Below are 22,517 nucleotides of genomic sequence, written 5' to 3'. Positions count from 1 at the left end.
TAGAGCCAGGAGGAGGATAGCTTAGCTTAGCTAGGCATACAACAATACAAGTATGGGGAACAGCTAGCCTGGCTCTGTCCAAGTGTTTAGAAAATCTGCCTCCCAAGCCGTCTAAAACTTTAAAAACGTCAAAGTGTTGTTTTACACTCTGGGGTTTGTATGGATTAAACAAACAGAATATAACGTGTTAGTTGTAGGCTTAGGGGCTGGCAGGTGCAATTAAAGCCTAGTTAGCCAACGTTTCCCTGTTTCATGTTTATACACAATGCTAAGAAAGCCTGCTGCTCGCTGTAGCTTGAACAAACATCTGCTCATCTAACTCTTAAAGGGCATATTTGCTTTACACATTTTTTTCCCAAAATGTCCAACTTGTCCTTAATAATTCACAATTCTGTTGCACATTAGTTTTTTTTGTCTTCTTTATGTTAACATGTTCAATTGACTATCTAACAATATTATCTTGCTAAACGGGTACTGTTAATATAGTCCATTGACCGTATGATGTGAGATGTGGCATTAGGGACATTATAATTATAGTTAATTCTGTAATGGCGTCCTGTAATATGGGACACTCGATCAGCCTTAAAAGTTGTGAAAGTGTCGCTCAAACATTGCATGTAGTTGCATCACATCCGGTCTTTCAAAGCAGTGACATTGATAGTGGGTTGAAAGCCGGTGACGGTGGTAGGGGCCACAGCTGGAGGGGGACCACACAGATTCCAAAAGAAGGATTTCTTTTTTGAACGAGGAGTGCCTAGAGCAACATTCTCTCTGGGGGTCCAGTTATCTGAGCCACATCCCTGCCGCAATGAAAAACAAAGAACTACTGCAGTTTGAAAACTAGGTTTATACTGGGTTTTTCAATTTTCTCCTCCCTAGAACAAAGCTGGGGGAGCGATTAATCTTGAAATAGCTTTGTATGATTTATTAATTCCAATCCATGAAACAGGCTTGGTGATTCTGATTATGTTGGATTTGGGTTTGGAGATTTCCAGGCTTGTCTTGAGATGGGATTATTTCCCTGTTTATAAATTCAGTGTCAGTTTGCATGGTTTGCATGCTTATGTTGATGCTATGTTGAACTGGCTCCTTCCTGAAAAACACTGAAAGGCTTTCTGTATAGCCATGACTAAAGTTGCCTGATTAGATTAACCACATTAAAAACAAACCTGGTTTAAATACATTTTAAAGATAGATAGCTCAAATGACATCTGAGTCAAATCAACATCAATTTAAACCTAGAATAATTTCGGTGTCTACAAGTAATTATTATACAAACTGTATGTTCTACTACTTGGCACATACCCGTTTTGTGCAGGCATACCAAGATCCTAATCTGTATTGGGTTTTCTATTTTCTGTTTCATTTCCTCCTTTCCACTACAATAGCTACTCATTTTATCAGATGACTGCAATTTTAGATTTTGTTTATACACAAGATGTGCCTCTCTGCATTGCTTTAAATAGAATTTAAATAAGTTCCTTTAACGGTACACGTGGTATTTGACAAAACCCTGTCTGTGTTGAACAAGTTTTTATTCAGAAGCTCTTCTACTTTCTTTTGTGGTGCACTTTTAATGGTAAATATACTCTTGTAATGCTCATTAATTACATCTTCTTCTTTTCCTTGTTTTGCAAACCTTTTAGAATTTCAGTATTTGTAATATTTGGATCACGTTCTGAATAGTGGCTAGTTTCCATATACTGTAGATAAAATATGTATTGTACTAAAATGTAATTGTTTTGTTTCCTCAAAAAAAGAAAAGGGAACTACAATAGCCTATTTCTGCTGTCATTAAGCCGGTAATATAACAACAGTGGATCCAGTCGAAAAAACAGTAATTTAACATACATTCTTTCCAAGATGTATTAGCGAGGAGTGAGCAATGTATATGCTATCTGTGCTTGAGCAGTGCACATTTTAATCCTTCATGTCAGCAGTGAAGACAGTAGATCACACACACACACACACACACACACACACACACACACACACACACACACACACACACACACACACACACACACACACACACACACACACACACACACACACACACACACACACACACACACACACACACACACTTCAACACAGAGAGCAGGCCTGTGGAGCGAGCACTTTGCTTCACTTTACTTGAGAAACAAAGGACATGACAGTGAGAGTAACATTATTACCCAGTGACCAGAGGATGACTTTGTTCCTGATGTACTGTCTTGCTGGACTATCAAGCTTTTCATTTGTCAGCGGGGCAATGCCACGTAGTGCTGCATACAGGGCCTTTTGCCAACAAACAACAACACCAAGTTCTTGCTTGTTCAGGAAATGTACAAATTGCTCTGTGGTGCTCCGCTGCTCAGAAGTCTGTGTTCCCCGTTGTAAAGACAAGGTCTGGATCAGAGTGTTTACTCAGAAGAAGCTAACTGATGCTTTAAATAGGGCCGGGGGTTGTGGGGTTTGGAGCATGCCTGCACCATGGTAACCCTCAGTGGGACATCAGCACTGAGGTCAAGGGGGGCACCGTGAATCACAAATCCCCGACTGATTTATAAACTGTCGGTGCATTGATTTACAGGGCTGATCAGAGGAAAGAAATCCTCTGGCAGCATAACGATGGGAGTATGCTGAGGGAGTGTAATCACACAGCAAATTGCTCTTGAGAGGAAGGTCATAACCCACTCTTACTGTGATTAAAGCCTTTTTTTATGTGGGGCATGTTGTTCGTCAACCAGTGGGGCCATAGGTGATAACCAAAAGAGTCTGTACTGTGAACTTGTTCTTTAACATTGGAGGGCAAAATGGCACATTGCTGGCTTAATTGTAATTATGTTCTTTATTGATTTGATAAGCAGCCATGCCAGTTGTGTGTCTAAACATGATTGATAGCATCTCGTCCTTGCTCATCTCGTGTTGGACCCATTACAGCGTGTGTAAGACTGATAATTCAGCATTTCCTAATAGTTGGGTGACAAGGGTGAGGAATACATTAGAAAAGAGCTAGAGGTCAACTCAATACTTCTCGGTATCCTTCAAATGCTTTGATTCTACAGCCAGTAATAGCGAAACCACATTTTTACATTTTAAAACAATACATTTTTCCATACCTAATTTTTTAGGTATAAAAATGTTTTTCTCACAAAAAAAAAATCTTTGTTCATCAGAACAAAAAGCAAAAGTTCAAGTAAAGTTCAGCCATCACAAACTATTTGATCAAGTAATATAATCTGACACTGCACTCAATGTCAGATTTTAATTCTTGTGGGGTGAAAAGAGGTCCCCCAGCAAATTTCTACACTGGGGCCCCCCTAACAGGTTAATCCGGCTATGGTTTCAATCGTCAGGGGCGGTAACTCAGACTAATGGCTTCACAATACTACACGTGTCCAGCAGTCCAAAACCAACTACAATGTAATTATCATTTTGGCATGAAATGATTGGTTACATAGAGAGAACATGTGCACATTTTACCCTGGTGTTTTACTGCCTCAAACTGGCTTCTAGTTTAGCTTGAAGACTGTCTGTATACACCATGTGCTTTCTGACAGAGTAGTTTATGAAATGTCATCTTGCGGTGTGCTTGCCCTGACTCAGCTCTTCTCTTGTGTCTTTCAGTAGCTGACTGTCGAGTCATGGAGGGATTGCAGAGATATTCCTCCATCCCCACGTACCTGCCTGTCAACTACCAGGTGCTCAGCGCTGACTTGGCCTTCTTCCTGAAAGAAGCTAACCAGGACTTTATGAGGAACTCTAGCCTGATGTCACGGACTGAGCCCTTCTTCATCTACCAGGCCAGGAGTTTGCCCTCGGTGAACGCCAGCTATGGGCCTCTCTCTCTGGAGCAGCCTGTCCCTCTGGAGCTCCTCCAGAGCCCGGGGACGTTTCCCGCCTCTTCTGTTTTTACCTTCAACTGGAAGGTGCAGACCTTTATCATTAATACCAGGATTCACTTGGCCAAGCCCAGAGTCCAGGTGCTGTTTTACGTGGCGGGCAGGGACTGGGACGACTACAGCGCCATCGACAAGCTGCCCTGCGTTCACATGTTTGCTTTCCACGAGACCCAGGAGGTGCGCGGCACTTGCCAGTTGAAGGGGGAGATGGGGCTGTGCGTGGCCGAACTGGAGCCCCTGGCCGGCTGGTTCAGCCCACCCAGCGTAGTGCCAGGACGCCAGAGGAACATGGACTTGGCGGAGGGCACTCCGGTGGAGCTCTACTACACACTGCAGTCCACAGAGGCAGGGGAGTGCCACTCAGAAGAGGCCCGGAAGGACAGCTTCATCCGCTCCAGCCAGGAGGGGCTGTTTGGTTCCTACACCTCCACACCGCTGAGGAGGATCGGTGGCATAAGGCTCTACCAGTACCCCAGTCCACCACCCCTCGCCGAGCACAGGCTGGATAGTAACTTTATGGTCATGGTGCCAGCCGCGCCCATGAGACAGAGGGAAACCGTTTCTGCTTTTATCAGTGCGTCAGCTTATTCCCCCGTGGAGATATTCACTCTCAGGTAAGAAGCTTTTATTTTGTTCTTCTTGAAATTGTCTTCTTGCTGCATACTTTACCTGTCAGTCTCAAATTGTGTAATTCTGCAAAAGTATAATGACAAAGGAACACGTAAGTTGTCCTTGTTGATATATTTTTTCTTTCATTTTCTGAAGTCAAACAACAGAATGAGAATTAATTAATAATTTGATTGTGGCCCGACACCTTCACCTGTACAGGGTCAACAGTCTTATGCAGCTGCACTGAGACCTTTATCGTGTGATTGGCTGTAATGGAATTCCAAGTATGTGATCAGGTAGAGAGCAAGAGGAATGTTGTCTTCTAAATTATTTACCATATAACTTTAGCGCTAGTCTGTGCAGATGGGTGTCATCATTACAGAAAAAAACAATTTTTAACAACACCGATATTTAGACAGGTGTGTAGGAGGATAGGTGATAGGTCAAAACAACACAAATCAGCTGTGGTAAAATGTGTACACCCTTTATACAGTGTCCTTTTTTGAATGGGTGTTGGACTAGTTCTTGTGCTAGGCAAACGGCAGATACTCCAAGTGTTTAATTTTCCTCAGCCAATAAGTAGTAAAAAGCTAACACTTCAGGCCTGCTGTTCACCCCAGTTTTTCGTGCTAAGCTAACTAACTGCTGGCTGTGGCTACATTTTTACCATGAACACATGCAAGTGGTATCGTTCTTCACAGTTACCTTGGCAAGTAGGCCAATGAGGCCATGCTCCTTTATCATTTGTTGAAACCAAACCATCAAAAATTGCATGTGAAATGATAGTAATCATGCTGGATGACTAGATATGATGTGATATACAGTACATCTCAGATTATAATGTAGATTCTAAAGCTATATTTCCCTTTGTTTATATTGCCGACATAAACATCATAACTTCACTCAGGCAACAAACCATTCTCCCATAGTGAAGTAGAGAAAGAGCAAGGACATTTCTTGGATATAGGTTGATTTAGTGAAGCTGTTGATGGTACTAATTACAGTGAACAGATGAGACAAAAGTATTTAGATAATTAACATGCAATGCAACTGAGGATTTCATTCAATAAAATGCGTGTCCATTAGTGTAATGACTGAGGCCGATTGTAATCACATTGGTTTGGAACATTTATAAACATTCAGAGATGCTGCAATGAGGGGTCAAGTCAATTTGTCAACCTGTGTTAAGAACAAGCTGTATGCTGAGCAGGAGAGTTTTTCTGCTGGGCAAAACAATTAATAAATAAATAAAAATCTCAGGGGCAATTATAAAGTGAAACATATTATATATTTATATAAAGCATTTCCACTCTTAATTTTTCTTTTCCAGTTGTTTACTAATTTAGATCATTTATGCAGCGAACATAATAGACTCACAGTGTGCCTTAGGCTCAACACTGGTGCATAGGTAAACAAGTTCACAATAGCTGTGAAGTTTTAACAAGCCAAACCGAATGGTGCTTCATTTAATTACCCAATTGTTTTCCTGGGCTGATAAGGCACTGAAAACTTAGAATTTTTTCTAAATTGAGAAAAGCTGAAATATTTCTTTCATCAGCCAAAGAACAGGCCAGACATGGCCGCAGAGGCAATGCCTGTGGTGTTTTTATTTGGCAGCGTAGCGCATGGTGGGCACAGGTTGGCCATCTGAGAGCAACAGATATGGAAAGGCCTCTGTGTGGTCCTACGTGATAAGGCTGTCCTCATACATGCATTTGTTAGAACGCTTAATCACCAGAGCCGGAAGACTTTGATCTCTATATTCACAACATCATTATCATCTGTGTACTACACACTTGTGCGACAGCCATTGTTGGCTGTGTAGCACCGCATGCAAGATGAGCTTATGATCCTGTGAAATCTGTCAAACAGACCTTCCGCTACTTTAGTTTGAAATGTTAATTTGTTCTCCAGCTTTTGCACATTAAATAAAAAAATACAAAGCCAAGCCTTTTATATCCCAATAGTTTAGTGCTAACATGGGCACGGGTAAACAACATATATGTATACAAATCCCCGTTTTCTTCCTGTACATGGATGAAAAAGGTTACATTTGAAGGAATATTAAAATGACCACTGAGCCCTGGAGTAATTATTTCCTCTTCTCCAATCAAGGTTTCCCCCTTGTGTCATTCATTTTGCTGAAAGGCTCATATTGTGATAGATGTTGCAATGAAAGCTAATTTCACATATTTTTAATAGCCAATCATCCGGCCAATTTATTGCTTTGTGGATACCCAGCATGGTACGCCTTGCTGGGTTATTTCCTCTTGACGTGCTACTTTTAATTTGATGGACTCTGATTTGACCTCCCCTGTAATAGGCTGTGTCACTCAGAAATAGAGACGTTTTACTTATTTTCTTAAATTTAGAGGGATTTTTGTGTGGAGTGATAAACAGTGGCTACTTTTAGTTACCATCATGGATCATCATGATCGTGACATAAGAGGAGCTTATTTCGTTTCATGTTCTCTCATTTTACTTTGCTGAAAATCTGAAAGCAGGCATTATCCAGTTACAAATGTCCTTGGACTACCTACTCAATCGTTGATCGTGATTATGTTTTGAATATTGAAAGGCCATATTATCTTCCAAAATCTAGGCTGTGTTCTCTGTGTAGAGAAAGAAGAGACAGAAGGAGTTGTTTTTAGAAAATAACACAATGATTTATTTTCAGACTGTTTAATTTTAATTGCATTCCCTGAGTTTTGTTTTCTTTCTTTCTGACACTCCCTGTTGAGAGCGCAGTCTCAAAATACAGCAGTGCTTTATTTGTGTGAAACTCATTATATCTATGAAGTCTAGACATGGCTAGCCCCTGCTTTCATTATAGATTGTGTTGTGCAACAACTTATTAATTGTAACTGCTTTAAAATAAACAAAATATCTCTATAAATGGATTAAATGATTGATGATTATTACTTCAATTTACTGTTGAATATCAAAATATACAAGTCAGCTTAAACAAATTGCTAAAATTAGATAGTTCTTAAACAGCTAAATCCAAGCAGACTCCACAATTACATCATTATGCTGACAGAAAGTTTTCACAGTACAATATTTCAATGTTAAAATGTAGATTGTAAGTTTTAGTCTCTTCCATCTTTGGTTTTCTACTATGTTTCCAAGCAGAAGTGGGTATCACCGCTTTAAACAAAGACCACCTGAATTAAAATAATTAAAACATTTATACATATTTATTAAATAAAGCATTCATCTACCATGAAAAAAGAGCAAAGATACCTTTTCAAAATGCAAATATACAGTATATGGTATATTGTTTAAGTCAAGCATTTACAATTGATGACCAAACAAGATGCGTCAGGATAAGTGGCTACAAAATTCACAAATTGATCACTTTAGAACGTATTCAAGATGCTCTCTGACAAGATGTTTCGTTTTATTCTTCCACAGTCTCTGCACTTGCAGTGCAACATAAGTTAATATCAACCAAAGCATGACTCAGTGGTTTGGATAAAATAAAAAAGAATGGTCAACAGTGACTTGTTATTACCATTAAACTGAAGCCAAACTATCTTTCCCTAACTTTAAGCAAATGGATTGTGTTGACTAGACTAACTACACGCAGGAGGACTTAAAGATGGGGTATATGATTTGGGGAGAAAATGGCAGTTGGGATAGAGATTCGAATCCAAATACCTCAACCGCTCTACTTGTTCTCTTTGGTCCCTCCCCTATGGTCCCTCCCTGACACGCTCTACACCAACAACGTCGTGCCAAAGTGAATGGACAGTCCCAACAGCCAATAAGAACAGAGAATTGGAGCCTCGCTCTGATTGGTCAATGTTAACTTTGACCGATCAGAAATCTTTTAAGTTGTGAAACCCCGTTCTTCGAGGGCAAGGTCTTGCACTTTTCCAAACACAGAACTCTGGAAATAAACTTCCTACTTAACATAATCGAGGCAGCAATAACATTTCCCTCAAAATGGTTTTGGCAAGAGGAACTAGTAGTTTTATGAAAATAAGTAATTACTGAGGGACAGGTTTGACCTCAACTAAATCAGGGTCGGAATCAGTTTAACTGCAAACTTCAGGAGCTTCACTGACTGGTGACTGGAGGTGTGGCTTCATTTCATAGGGGGAAACCCTCTCCTGTAAAGTGACAGTCATGTATGCACAGATGTTGTTAGTCAGTATCTACAGATAATGTTTTTAGAAATCCCTATGATATAAGAATTGCTTAGTAAATGCAATAATTCCATGGTCTTACACATTTCAAAAAGTTTACAGTCATTTCCATACCAGGCGATATGTAGGCTATCATGTGAGATTTTCAAATATATCCTGAATTATGACAGGTAACATATTATGATGAGTTTAACATCTCTTGCAAGTTTTCAAGAACATCAACAAAATTTATGTTTTTTTCTGTGAACAAGGCTTGATTAACTCTTGGTAGCTTTGCTGTATCCCTTTGTTGCATGCCTTCTCTGATATTTGCTTTTCTTTCTTGTGCTGTGATGAGAAAGAGTATCACATCCTCGTCTTCTGTAGAGCCGTTTCATCATGAACAGGACTTAGTCCTTGTAATGGCTTCAAAGAATAAAGACATTTCTGCACAGCAGCAGATTGTGCGCTGTTGCAGGGGAGCCGAGGGAAGGAAATGAAAAGACATTGAAAAGGCACTCAGGACTTTAAGGCAATTAGATATAATATGCGAGTAATGTATTAGTTGAAGTCATTATCATAATATGTTTCCTGGTATCACTGTGTGAGCAGTTTAGATTGTTATATGGATAATTCATTATAATTCCTCTTTTTTAGATGGTTCATATGCAAATCAAACGCAATGAGGCAAAATATTTTAAAGGATGTTTTCCTCCTGCAGTCTCCAGTGGTATAAAGAGAAAAACCCAGGGCACAAAAGTAAATTGCTCTTTTTTCTCTCTGTGTCTTGGTGCAGTGCCGCCATACGGCATGAGTCACTGTACACTGACGGTCATTACGCATGCATTGTCTTCTCTAACTCTCATTTTGTAGGTTAGTCGATTTTGGTAACACAACATAGCAAAAGAACACATTCTCCCTAGAACACTGTATTCCTCAATTCTTTGGACTGTGTTTGTACAATACTTTGCAAAAAGTTCACTTTGCAACAAAGGAGCACACACACACACACACACACACATCACTCCCTGTGATTAAGAGAGAAACTCTTATCCCCCAAATATATCTCAATATCTCAAAATGATACAACAGTATTTATACAACCTGTTTCATCATTAACAACTAAAAGAAACATGAATAATTTAAGGTACTGAAGCCCTCTTTAAATAATAAATGCAAGTCAGTACTTGTCATAAGGGCAACATTAAACACAATGATGAAACAATTCATAAAAATTATACCAAAAATTATACAATTACAGGTTTTTCAGGCACTCTTAATAAAGAGCTACTAACGGGCCTGAATAAATATTCGGCACAGACGGCAGCTCTTTTGGATGTGGCATGGAGGGACCACTGCTGTATTCTCTAGCCATCCCCACATTCCAACTTGTAAAAATGAATATGATTTAGATTCAGAGGATGTTGGCTGTAATATGTAAGGTCACTCTGTCACAGCGGTCTTGTCAGGTTAAGAACTATTGGGATAGCCATGGTCATCGTGTTTCATTTCCCCTCACTGATTAGAACAAGTTGTTGTGTGATACTGAACTTGAGATATATTAAAGCTTCAATTTATGTGACACTCAGCTGTAGGTCTGCTCTCTCTGTTATGATGTTGAAGTTCAGGGCTCACTGGGTATTGGCTGTTTCACATAAAGTGGTGTGCTGATATTCAGTACAACAGCACTGGGACTGTTAACCGAATGTATGGGTCCACTTCACAGGTGTTCTAATCACTGTTTTTTTAAAGTTGCATGAATGGTTGTTACCTTGGATTTGAACTTGAAACTTTGCACACAAAGATGGATTTATTTCCACAGATAACATTTGAATTAAATAATGAATAGTCTTCAGAAGTGGCTGCTGTAGAGGAAAGCCTGGATACTTCACTGCAAACCTCCTGGTGTGCTCAAATGACATCAGCCGACTTCAATAAATTGGAGGAGAGTAAAAATTAAGCCAACTCTTGTCAGGCAAACAACATGGGCTTTGAAGTGCTTTGAAATGTGGCACAGAGTCAAAAATAATTAAAATATAAAAAAAAATTCAGTGACAGTAATAACTAAGTTTCTGCGTTAGTACTCCCACTACACCTTTGTTACCTGTGTATGTGACTTGTGCTTTGTTGTTGGAAGTGAGTCTCAGTCTGTGAGAGGAGTGCCAACGGCTGCTGCAGCCAAAGAAAGTGTGCAGTATAGTCACATTACTCTAGTCAGTCACAAAGTTGGTACAGTAACAGTAGATGAGCTCACCTTGTATTATAGCAGGTATAATAGCAGCAGCCAAACAGCCAAAAAGTTTACTTTCGTTTGTGTGATTTTATTTTTATTTTTTTCGTACTGGGCCGCCGCAGATAGAGTACTACTGACCTTACATTTAAAGTAAAAATTGATTTTGGGTGTTTGCCATATGCTTTGTCATTAATAAAAGTGCTGAAATGGGAAAGATTAAAATAAAATTGGTTGCAATGACCATAGATTTTGTGTTGTCATTAGTGCAGGCATAATAACTGCACTTGCGTGTTTTTGTGGCATAAAGGGAAGCTTGTGTGCATTATTTTTCTGTGTGTGTGTGTGTGTGTGTGTTGGGTGATGCAGAGGAGTGTGTTGTATGTCCACGCCCATGACAGTTTGTGTGTTTCCGCTCAAGTGTTTGCCAACTAGATAAACACTACTTCATGCAGTTTGTTTAATTGTTTTCCTCCCATGAAGAACGTTCTACTAAACATTTGTTTGCTAACAGAAAAACTGTCAGCCTTTCTGCAGTCACACTTTATGCGTGTGTGTGCGTGTTTGTGTATGGGAGTGTGTGTGCATCTGACGCTGACACGTCTGAGCGCCGTGCTATGCTCACACTGTGAATATCAGAAGTGCTGTATGAAAGACTGTGTTGGAACCAGTTTTCCCCGTCTTTAAAAGCCACTGCATCAGTGAACAAATTATCCACCATTACGCTTCATTATGTGTGCTGATGGACAACAGTGTCTAATTTATGCAAGAAGCAATGGCCTAAATTATCATAAGCGCCATGAGAGGATACAATGGACACACCTTATTATCTCAGGTACAAACATTCTACAGTTCTGTGTAGACTTTAAAAGGTAGTACAAGTTTAATAATGCTTTGCTACCTTGGACTAATCTTACAGGCATCTATTTAAATACATGCACATTACCTGTGTGCTGTTTGGGGAGAATTGTACCTGCAACTAAAGATTATCTTCATTATTTATTAAAATGGTAGGTGTAGATTTGTTCAAGTCTGCCTCAACAGTCACATGCCATATGTATGTTATAAAGAAGTAATCGTCACGTTTCTGCACACTGGCCATGGTGTGATTCCTTCGTAGAATGACTAGGATGTAAGAATTGATATGAAGAAAATCCACTCTCCTCATTCATGCATTCTAAAGTTCAGCCAAAAGCTAATGAGGGGCTTTAGCAGACTGACTATTAACCAAACCTAGTTGTATTTTCCAAAGTTACATAGTGTGTAACATTGCCTCCTTGTGTTTCCATAGTGTAAACCCTGCTGAAATGAGGGATACGTCTTGTTAGTTGCTTCACATGTAGGTTTAACTCTACATGTGATTGTCAGGTTGGAGATTCCTCTTTGATTTGTCTATGTGAGGCCTCATATTCACTTTCACTTTAAAATGCATCTTTGGACTGAACGAGGCCTATGGATTGTATCCTCCATTCTTCTACGGTGCAGCTGTTCTATGAACGTATTGCATAACAACCGGATTGGAGAGCCGGGATGATTACAGCAACACATCACTCACACATAATATGCAAACAATGTTCTTTCATATTCAAAGCCTCTACATTCAACTCTAAGCTCAAACTGTAGCTCTTGACATCTTCAGACAACAGTTCCTAAAACTAATGAATGAACTATAATGAATAATTCGGGTTGAAAAATTGACTAGGGCATAAAATGTTAGCTGCCTAAAGCCAATTGACCCCCGAGCCCCCTCCGTTATACACATGAGACCACAACACACAGATCAACTCAGTGGTCACATACTCATGTCCGATTCAATACTGTGCAATCTCATTTGAAAGCCATCATCGCTGGCTATAAACAGGCCCTGAATCAGCAGCCACTGGGCAGCTGCTGCAGGGGACAATATGTGATGAAAGACTAAGAAAATGCCTTGTCATTTATTGGCAGGCATTGAAGCCATAAGCAATTTTCCTAAAACAGCCTCTGCATTTAAAAAGTGGGAGAAAGAAGCACTCCGGAGACCAGATATACATGATTAGGACTAAACGTATCTGAGATGGCAGCTTGAAATGCGCATTAAATAAATCTTGTCAGATGTCTCCGAGTCATTATGAATAACATCTTTGTAGTTTGTTTATATTTAGACAGGGAGAGGTTACATAGGGAGTTGGCAACCTGCAGCAGTTTGCTTGCGCATTTACAAAACAAACTTGTCTTCTTTGCTGTTTTACAGATTTTTTCCATCGCTAACCCACAGTGGGCTCAACTGTAGCTCAATGTAAAAAACTCTGACTACAGACTGCACTACCAGCAGTCACTGGAGCAGAACAGTTCACTTCACCTGCAAAATAGGCTCAGTGCAGCAAACACTATGAACCAGCCTCATTGAGTTAAAGGTGCTGTAAGCGGAATGGTTCTTTTAGCTAACTTCTTGTCAGTTACTGCAGTTAGCAGTCCCCTCGCGTCGTCCCTACGTCACCACATTAATGCACTGTGGTCTTCAAACAGCGAGTTATCTAGCACCATCTCAGATAAGTAATTGTGATGAACATGATAAAAACCATCAAAACAGACATTGGGAAGGATTTTTACCTGCTCCGCCATTATAGGCGCATAAACATTCACCCATCTGTCCTCTGGCGTGCACTGGCAGTGAGACCATGAGTGAGATGGGTTTTGGTTTGTAGCGTTCTCTCTTGTGATTGGACATTAATTTCGGGATACGACAAAATGTTTATTTGCCGATTACATGCAGAGCAGCTGACTGAGAGATCGGCTCTATGAAACGCGCACATTATGTAAGTTATCACTGTATGAATAAATAGCGATTTAACATTTATATTAACATAAATAAATCTCTTACTTCACCTTTAACACACATTGTCACTCAGAACATGCTGAGAGTATAAACACTAGCATCAAACCCCAAAACACAAATTACAAACTTTTAATCTTTACAGTTTGAATAATTTGAGTTACTTCACTCGAATTACATAATATTTTCTTTGATGAAAGGGTGAAATTATTTCACGTGAAATTGTTTATTTTATAACATAACAGTTTATTTTAGGTAAATGAAAATCAGAAGTTTGCTTCAATAGATATATATTTTGTATATTGTATTGATAACATTTCCAAATGTAGTATTTATCTATAAAAATATTCTATAATTTTAATACTGAAATCAATTCCTGTAATGTTGTCATTTGCTGTAAGGATGCAAATCTACAGTTTTTGCCTAATGCTTACACACTAATAGTGGTTGCTAGGCCCAAAGCATCACAAACTCTAACTTTTGTGACCATGCCCTAAACACAAGCACCAACCCCACAAACACAAAATATGCTTTGCACAGTGTTTGAAATTCTCCAAAACACTTCTTGCAAAACATTACACACAGTTTTTTACATAAGACACATTGTTCAAAAATGAAATCTCCTGCAATCATTGGGAAAACACATCTATTTAAAATACAAAACACAACCAAACTTGGAAAAGCACACAGACTCACACACATGAAATATACAAAATAAAACTAATTGAATACCAATCAGTGTGAGCCTTAGCACTACAAATAGACCTCAGGTGAGCTCAGCTTCTTTGTGAGACAGTAACAGTCTGGGGAAAAGGACAAGAGAGAGCGGTAGGAGGACGAGGACAAAGAAGGCAACAGACGCGGAGACAGGGTCACTATAGTAGACCATGTTATAGATCATGACCTACCAATATAGGAGCCTGGGCAGAAAGTCCAGCCCAACTACACAATAGCTCCATAATTAGGTAATTTAGACTGGATATCAGGAATATTTTCACTGTTGGTTCTCAAAGGATGACATTGCATGTGATGTCAATGAGGCGATGTGGCCAGACGCAAGCGTGAGGCGGTATCCAAAGGGTTCATAATCCACCCGCCCCATTCCGTACAACACTGTTTTTTTCATTTTCTCATAACTGTTTCAGAGTTTACAGTATAGTGATACACTGAATTGCTTTTTGAACTGCATCCTACCTATTGTTTTTTTTGTTTGCCAAAACCATGACATTGCAAAATACACCTTTTTTTCAGAAGCTTTTTTATTTTTATTTTCACATGTCTAGATGAACTGTAGTGAATCAATCTTTCACAAAAAAAAATCAGTATGAGACTTTTTCAAAAACCATCTAAAGTACTGAATACAGCTGTGTTTTGCATAAAGCACATCTGTGTGTTGTTGCTGCTAGGAAAGAGTAATTCAAAGGTGCATGTGTGTATTGTTTTGATGCTAAAAACAGTTTTGAGATGGGATTGTTAGGTTTTGTTTCAAGAGTTTCAATTCGCCGTATAAGTTAGAAGTTTATCTCCATGTGCTTTGTCTCATTCGGCCTGTGTGTTAAGTTTTGACACAGTGGGCCAAAGTCTGAAACATGTGTGTAAGCAATCGGCAAAAACTGTAAGCTGTTTGTTTGCTGGAAAATCTGTATTACAGATGCAACTTTAGATCTTTGCAGACTGAGTTGCACCCTCACTCTGCCTCTCTCAATGATAGACCATGATTCACAACAGGGTATATCAGTGTTGCCCTTACTGTATTTCATCAGACATTACAGCTCAATGTCTTCTAGGTCTTCCTCCACACATCCACACTCTCACTGCCACTCTTCTCCCTCCACCAACCTGTCTTCCTTGGTCCATTTCCCCCCCAAAAAATTTAGTTTTATATACTGTATATACAGTATGTTCACTAACAAGTCTAAAACAAGACACCTTCTTAGTGTTTCAGTTGAAATTGCAATCAGCAGTGTTTGAAATGCTGGCTGAAATCCATTCTGTTTTGAATGTGTGGTTTACAGTTGTGACAGCAGTGTGTTAGCATTTGAACAAAGTGCTAGAAATCCATAGTGTTGTGCAGGCTGTGGTTAAGCCATGAGATAAGTGTGTAGAATTTAGAAAATTGTGTTTAAGCAATGAAAAATGAGCTAGACTTTGGTCCACATGAACCGCTGCTGTGCATAGTGTTGTTAGAGTTTTGCACTTGTCGCTCCAGTTGTGCCCACTGTGGGTTAGCAATCGGAAAAAACTGTAACAGCAGATACTTTCTGGAGCACGCTTCAATGCAATAATACTCATTCTGTCTAAAGAGAAAATAACCCAGACGCACAGCACTGTGAGTATTGGAGAGCCATTTTGCTGTATCGAGGAGTGCCTTCAAGTTTTCATCAAGTCGGCAGGACTGGCGCTACAAGAGGTCAAACATCAACTTCTCTTGTGCTGAGCTTGCAGTTTTTAAAAATTGTCTCATTATGTTTGTTACTTTTTTATTAGCCGGTTGAGTTTGGAGTCTTGCCAGCGGCTAACTGAGATCCTGTTCACAAACTCTGCTGCCAGATTCAGCTGGCTACACAGAGAGGCGGCACTGCTGTAGAGCAGAGCAGAGTGGTGCATCGCTCCCACATGTACGTCCCCCATTGTCCCCATACAGCTCCATAGTGGGGGTTGGGGGGGGGCTATCATCTGGTCCCTTCTAGTCGCTCTCTTAGTGATAATACAGCATTGTACACGCAGCAATGGCCTTCATATATAATTAAAAATCAACATTGTTGGCTTACTTGTTTAATTTGAAGACGTTTCTATATCCACATCCAGAATACATACACAAACAGGTGTGTACGGCAGTATATTTGTGTTTTAAAATGCACCCGTAGAAAAAGAAATCTGACATTTCTTTGTTTAAACTCGAACAGCATGTGTGCTCAATACAATTTATTAGACTGGAACCACCCAAAAGTGCACTTAATTACCACTATTAATCAGTTCCACTAACCCGCCCTCCCTCTTGTTCTTTGGTTTTTTCATGATATTAGTTTCTGTGTGAAAAATATGATGTATATGTGCTTAAAAAACTTTTCTTTACTCAAAATGTAAACTCCCTGCTCATAATAAGACACAAATGACTCAAAAAAATAAATTCAGCGCCTGCCTTAACGTTTTTCTTCAACACCAATGATCCTGGATTTACGTAAAAGTTAATTATCTTTCAGTTCATCATTTGTAACCCATGCTGACCCACTGTTCTGGTAAGATTAGCATGCTAATTGAATGTTGATGAATATTAAATGCTTTGAACCTCACTATCAAATACTCTGCTGGAAAGCTAATGGAGGCCAAGCTCTCACTACTGATGAATATAGTGACATGAACAGAACCTCAAAGATCACAATACGTTTTCCCGCTCTCTACATTATACATGCAACTGTAATTATTTCTTTGTAGAATGACTGAATTTAATTACATTTATTAAATCTGTTATTTAGTGCTAATTAATGGGTCAATTTATAAAAGTCTTTTATGTGCACTTTATTTTTCCTACAAGCAAAAACATGATCAAAGCGTTTCTTTTTTTCTTTCTTATAATTAGGGTTGCAAAGGGGTGGAAAGTTTCCGGTAAATTTCCGGAAACTTTCCGGAAACTTTCCACGGGAACTTTCGCTCTGGGAATTTTGGCAATATTCAACATTGGGAATTATAGGAATTAACTAAATGGCGGTCATTTAAATGATGATCTAAACATAAACACTATATTTTGTCATAGGCAGACAGACATCCATGCAAAATAATACAATTAAAAAACATTACATTTGAACAGATTTATTTGTAAGTAGAACTTTATCAAATTTTGATTATTTTATGAACAATCAATAATTTCACTGAAAAAAAAGGAATGTTGAGTAAAATATTACTCATCTGTCTCACCCCATCTATTCAATAAATTAAAGCTGGGGTGGAGGATTTGGGGAGAAAATGGCAGTTGGGATAGAGATTCGAATCCAAATACCTCAACCACTCCACTTGTTCTCTTTGGTCCCTCCCCTATGGTCCCTCCCTGACACGCTCTACACCAACAAAGTTGTGCCAAAGTGAATGGACAGTCCCAACAGCCAATAAGAACAGAGAATGGGAGCCTCGCTCTAATTGGTCAAAGTGTCAGCTCATGTTAACTTTGACCAATCAGAAATCACATAACCCAGCTTTAAGTAAATTGCCCCCCATGTAATGGAGGAATGCACAGTGCATGTAGGGGTCGTGGCCTCATTACCCCTACCCAATTAAGCAAAGCACATTTTCTAAACACTTGAAAGTAACTCTGAACAAAATCAAATACAACAAATTATAATTCAAAAGGTTTTAATAAGATTCAAATGAAAGATAGAACCAGTTAGATTAGAACACAGTCTGGGGGTCAGAACACAGGACCCTTATAGGCCTTTCACACCGCCGCAAAATCGGAGCTAGTTCTGGGCTTGTTCGGAGTTAGAGCCAGTGTTTTGGTTTCACACCGCCAGAGAGCCTGCTCCGGGCCGTAAAAACCGGGGGAACTCATACCCCAGGATTGAGCAGGGTTTGATAAGAACTGCTTGCGCGAACGGTTGGGGGAGGGATTATCCTGACCAACCAGAGCAACTCAAACCTCATGCCCGCCATATTTAAAAACACCGCTACTACGAGACGTAAACATAACATAATTACCGAACGTAGCGATCAAATTGACCGGCGAGAATACGCTGTATGGGTCCTGTTTGCTTAAGAAAGCAAAGCGAGAGCCAACAAGTGTAAAAATAAGACGTATTCGCCGCTGTTGTTGTGCTTAAAGCTAGCGGTAGCTTTAGCGTTAGCCACAAGAGCAGCGGCGTCGGGTGACGTACACACACGTTTACAGTGACGTCATGACGTTGCTCTCTTGCCGGCTCCATGGCTGTCTCCGGTCGATGTGAAACCAACCGGTTCATAACTGGGATAAGGCTGTAACCAGTTTTGAACTGACCCCAACACCAGCCTGGAACTGACTCTTGGTTCATTTTGGTGTGAAAGGCCTATTAGAGCCAGCTTGTGTCTGGGGGTCAAAGCATAGGAAAATCAGAACCAGCAAGAACAGCCTGGGACTCAGAACACAGGAGAAGACCCAACTGGATTATAACATCAGCCTGTCATACTCTACAACTAGGCCTACTCTACATTCCAGCACTGAAGGTTACAGGGAAAGATGAGAAGGTGCTCTTTCCGTGTGGTTGCCCCAGGTCGTCTTCCTGGTGTATTTCCTTGGCATGATGGCTTTTCTACAATGTGTATGACATTAAAATAAAACATATGTCATGTAATATTAAATTAAAATATGTTTAAGACTAAACTTAACTTGTGCCTCATGGTGGGGTAAAGCTAGACAGTGGCTCACTTTCCCCCACCACCACAATTTGAGAAAAAACTACCTCTCTTAGCATTTCAGGCTAATCTTTGGCTAATATCATCACATGGTTTTTATATGTTGGTAGTTCATCAACACGTATGATACAAGTTTTTCTACGTGAATACATTTGCTTTGGCACAACAGTTGATTAAGTTGACAGCAAGAAAATTGCTTTGGCACAACAGTTGATTAAGTTGACAGCAAGAAAATTTACTTTTACATGCAAAATACCTATTTTGGTGAAAAAACATGCTTACCACAGCACCATGAGGTCCTCTCTTTCAGGGCCATGGGGAAATGAGAGGGGCTTGAAAACATATATCTCACATGACCACAAATGTTTTCCGTTGCCTAGATACAGGGGGTGGCTCACATTACCCGATGCCTCAGATTCCCCCGTTCTCCCCTACTTAGTTGAAAAAACTGCTTTTTACTGTCTAGAATGTTTACCAGGACTGAAATAACATAGTTAGAAGGATTTAGTGCATTTGGGTTGCTTTAAATTCCCGTGTATTCCTGTTAATTCCCAAAATTACCGTTAATTCCCATAAATTCCCGTGAATTCCCATGGAAAGTTTCCAACTTTGAAAATTCCCAGAATTTTGCAACCCTAGTTATAATTAAGTACAGTCTCTAAGCAAGACTCTGTTAGCTTTTCGCTTCATGTTTAATTTAGGGTCAACATTTTATGAATCCTTCGAGGTTTACTATAATAGTTGTCTATCCCCAAAGTCCTGATTGGAACATAGTTATGCAGCTGTCTTTTCAGAGGAATGGCTATTCGTTATCATAGATGAGCACAATGAATGAAGTATAGGTTTGAATCAGTTTCATACACTAACCCATGCTCATATACATCGTATAACACAATCTACAACGGAGCAAATGCAGAGAAGAAAGGCTAATTAGATTTTCTTTGAAAATGTATTAAAAGAAGCAGCACCCGTAGTCAGTATGTCACATGGGCCCACACTTAAACCTCCACTCTGTGACTCACTCTGAATGTATCGTCCATAAGAACCCAGAATGATGCTAAGCTTATTAGCAGTCGGGAAGTACAGATATGATTTAATGCTGTTTCTTGGAGGGAACACAATAAAATGAAATTGAATGGTTTCCTTTTTCATTTTCATGGACTTCAATGTGCCCTTACAACTCTGTAATTGGCACTGGAACTGGTTGTATTTCATCTTCAGCGACACTTGTAGCCACTTGTTCACTGACAGTGGCTAATTATCTCAATTTAGTTGCATTTTTTGCCATTATGGGAATTGAAAAAAAAAATTAAAAACAGAAGACAGCAGTTAGGACCGCGACGACTCTCGCGGGAACTCCCACTACTGCATTCTTCTGACATGCAGATACAAATAGATATGAGAGGATTATCTTTCCACCACACAAACGTGAAATTAAATTCATCAAATGTTAAGTAGATTAAGATTTGGAAGACCTAGGAACATATTTTGTATGTGAATGCTTTTTTTTGGTACTTCTTTAGATGCCTTATAGCCAAATACTTGCGACCTGTATAACAATGAACTGGTAATGTCTCATTCACTATCACTGTACAACCACCTACTCTGTACTCTGCTGTATTTACCATACAGACTTGAAAATGGTATCAATCTGCTCATCTAAATCTCATTAAGAAAGCAAACAAGCTCTAAAAAATGTCTACCGATTCCTTTATGAACAGCTTATTTCAATTTGGGACTTATTTCACTTATCCTAACAACACAGGAAAACATAATGACCAAGGATGTACAATGAATAGCAGCTGCTTGTAAATAGTGTCTCTTAAAATTGAATTAATCAAAAGCAAGACAATTTGCTCATTTCTTTATTGTCCTACTCATCACATTCTACATATCACAGATAGCCTGCCTCTGGTTCAGTCGCTCTAGCTTAAGCATTGAGTTGGATGGATACAGAACATGCTTTACTGTACTGCTGTACTGTTTAAATAGTCCTTTTTTCGCCTCCTGTCACTATCTGTGAACAAAAACTGTTATTTTTATTCAAGCAACAACAGAGCCATTTGGGCATATTACAGTGCCATACATTTAAATACGATATCTCCTGTAGTTCACGAGTCAGGTTTGAGAGGTCAAATTCATTGACTATAACATAATCCCCAGGTTGTTTTTCTTTGGACTACAGGTTGACTCACCAATCTGTCACTTTACACCTATTCCCTTCACCGATTCTAATGACCTCAGTGCAAAACCCTGCTGGAAACCACTTCAGTTGTAAGGATTTACGCCCACCTTGTGTGTCAACGTATTGTAAATCTAGCTTGCTGCATCCGAGGATCAGGACAGTAAAAAGTGTACCTAGCAACAACAGCACTGCTCTCCGTAGACAGGCTGAGATACAGCCCGCTGTGATCACAGTCCCCCAGAGCAGCCCCGCCCCCCTCAGACCCGCATCAAATCAATAGTTTCAGGCAGAGCGCTATTACACCTCCATACAGTCGACAGTTTTTCCCTTTCTTCGTTCTGCCTATAGCTGCTGTACACTGGAAGTAACAACAAGCATATCACGAATGCATGATACTTAAGTCCCATGACATAGAAATACCTGACATCAATTTCTACAAAGTGAAGATGTTCAGTGCGACACCACGAATGGCCCTGAAACACTCCATTCACATTCAAATAGGAAACATTTGTGTTAGGAGGCATTTTGAACTTTTTAATTAAAAAACTAATGGCAAGTATACAAAAGTTTCCATAGCTACCACCTCATCTCTATATGCCACAGGTAAAATGTTTTTTTGTTCTCAGAGCTATTTTCCCCCGCGACTGGCCATCAATCATGACCGGTATTAAGAAAGAAAAGTGTTTTCATGTTGTCAGAAGATGTTGCAGTGTCACTTGCGGCAAAGCCAAGAGAGTGATACTCTCCAGTGCCAAACTGAATACTCTTTACACAAGGCAGCAGTGAGATAAACTCTAATTATTAAGTGTATTAGAGTAATCCAGTAGTGGAGGAAGAATTTAGATCATAATCTTAAATCAAAGTAGCAATACCACCCTCAAATAAATGCTCTGTTACAAGGAAATATTCTGAAGGAGTAATATGTTTTATTATTAACACCTAAAATCTAATACTCAATCAAATGTATCATTACATTATTATTACTGCATTCATTAAAGTGTAAGTAGTATTTTACTGTTGTGGTTATTCGAGGTATGGCTAATTCTTAACACACCCATGGCCAGTTCAATCTGTGTATAACATAATATTACGGTCTATGGATATACTCATATTTTATAATCTAAGCCCTACATAGTTCAGTGTAGTACAGTATGAAAACGCTGAAATACTGACACTCAGCTGAACTCTCAGCATTGACTCAGCCCCTGATTATAGACACAACGAAATGATGAAAAATAAGAACTGCTCCTTGACCTCTAAACCAGATCAGTGAGGGTTAATC

The 22,517-nt window shown here is 39.5% G+C and overlaps 1 protein-coding gene across 1 annotated transcript in view; it reads left to right on the top strand.

Annotated features, from left to right (window-relative positions):
- LOC307258180 (transmembrane protein 132C) overlaps positions 1–22,517 on the top strand; it is a gene marked incomplete at both ends in the record, with an annotated part of 125,697 nt that overhangs the window by 22,710 nt on the left and 80,470 nt on the right. Inside the window, one exon of the mRNA XM_080037632.1 lies at positions 3,613–4,501. Coding sequence (XP_079893758.1) covers positions 3,613–4,501 — 889 coding nt within the window. The remainder of the gene's footprint in view (positions 1–3,612; positions 4,502–22,517) is intronic.

This window comes from Ammodytes marinus (genome assembly GCF_949987685.1).
Source record: "Ammodytes marinus genome assembly, chromosome: 2".
Taxonomy (NCBI): domain Eukaryota; kingdom Metazoa; phylum Chordata; class Actinopteri; order Uranoscopiformes; family Ammodytidae; genus Ammodytes; species Ammodytes marinus.
Note: the sequence above shows the minus strand (reverse complement) of the source record. Positions and strands in the feature narration are given on the sequence as shown.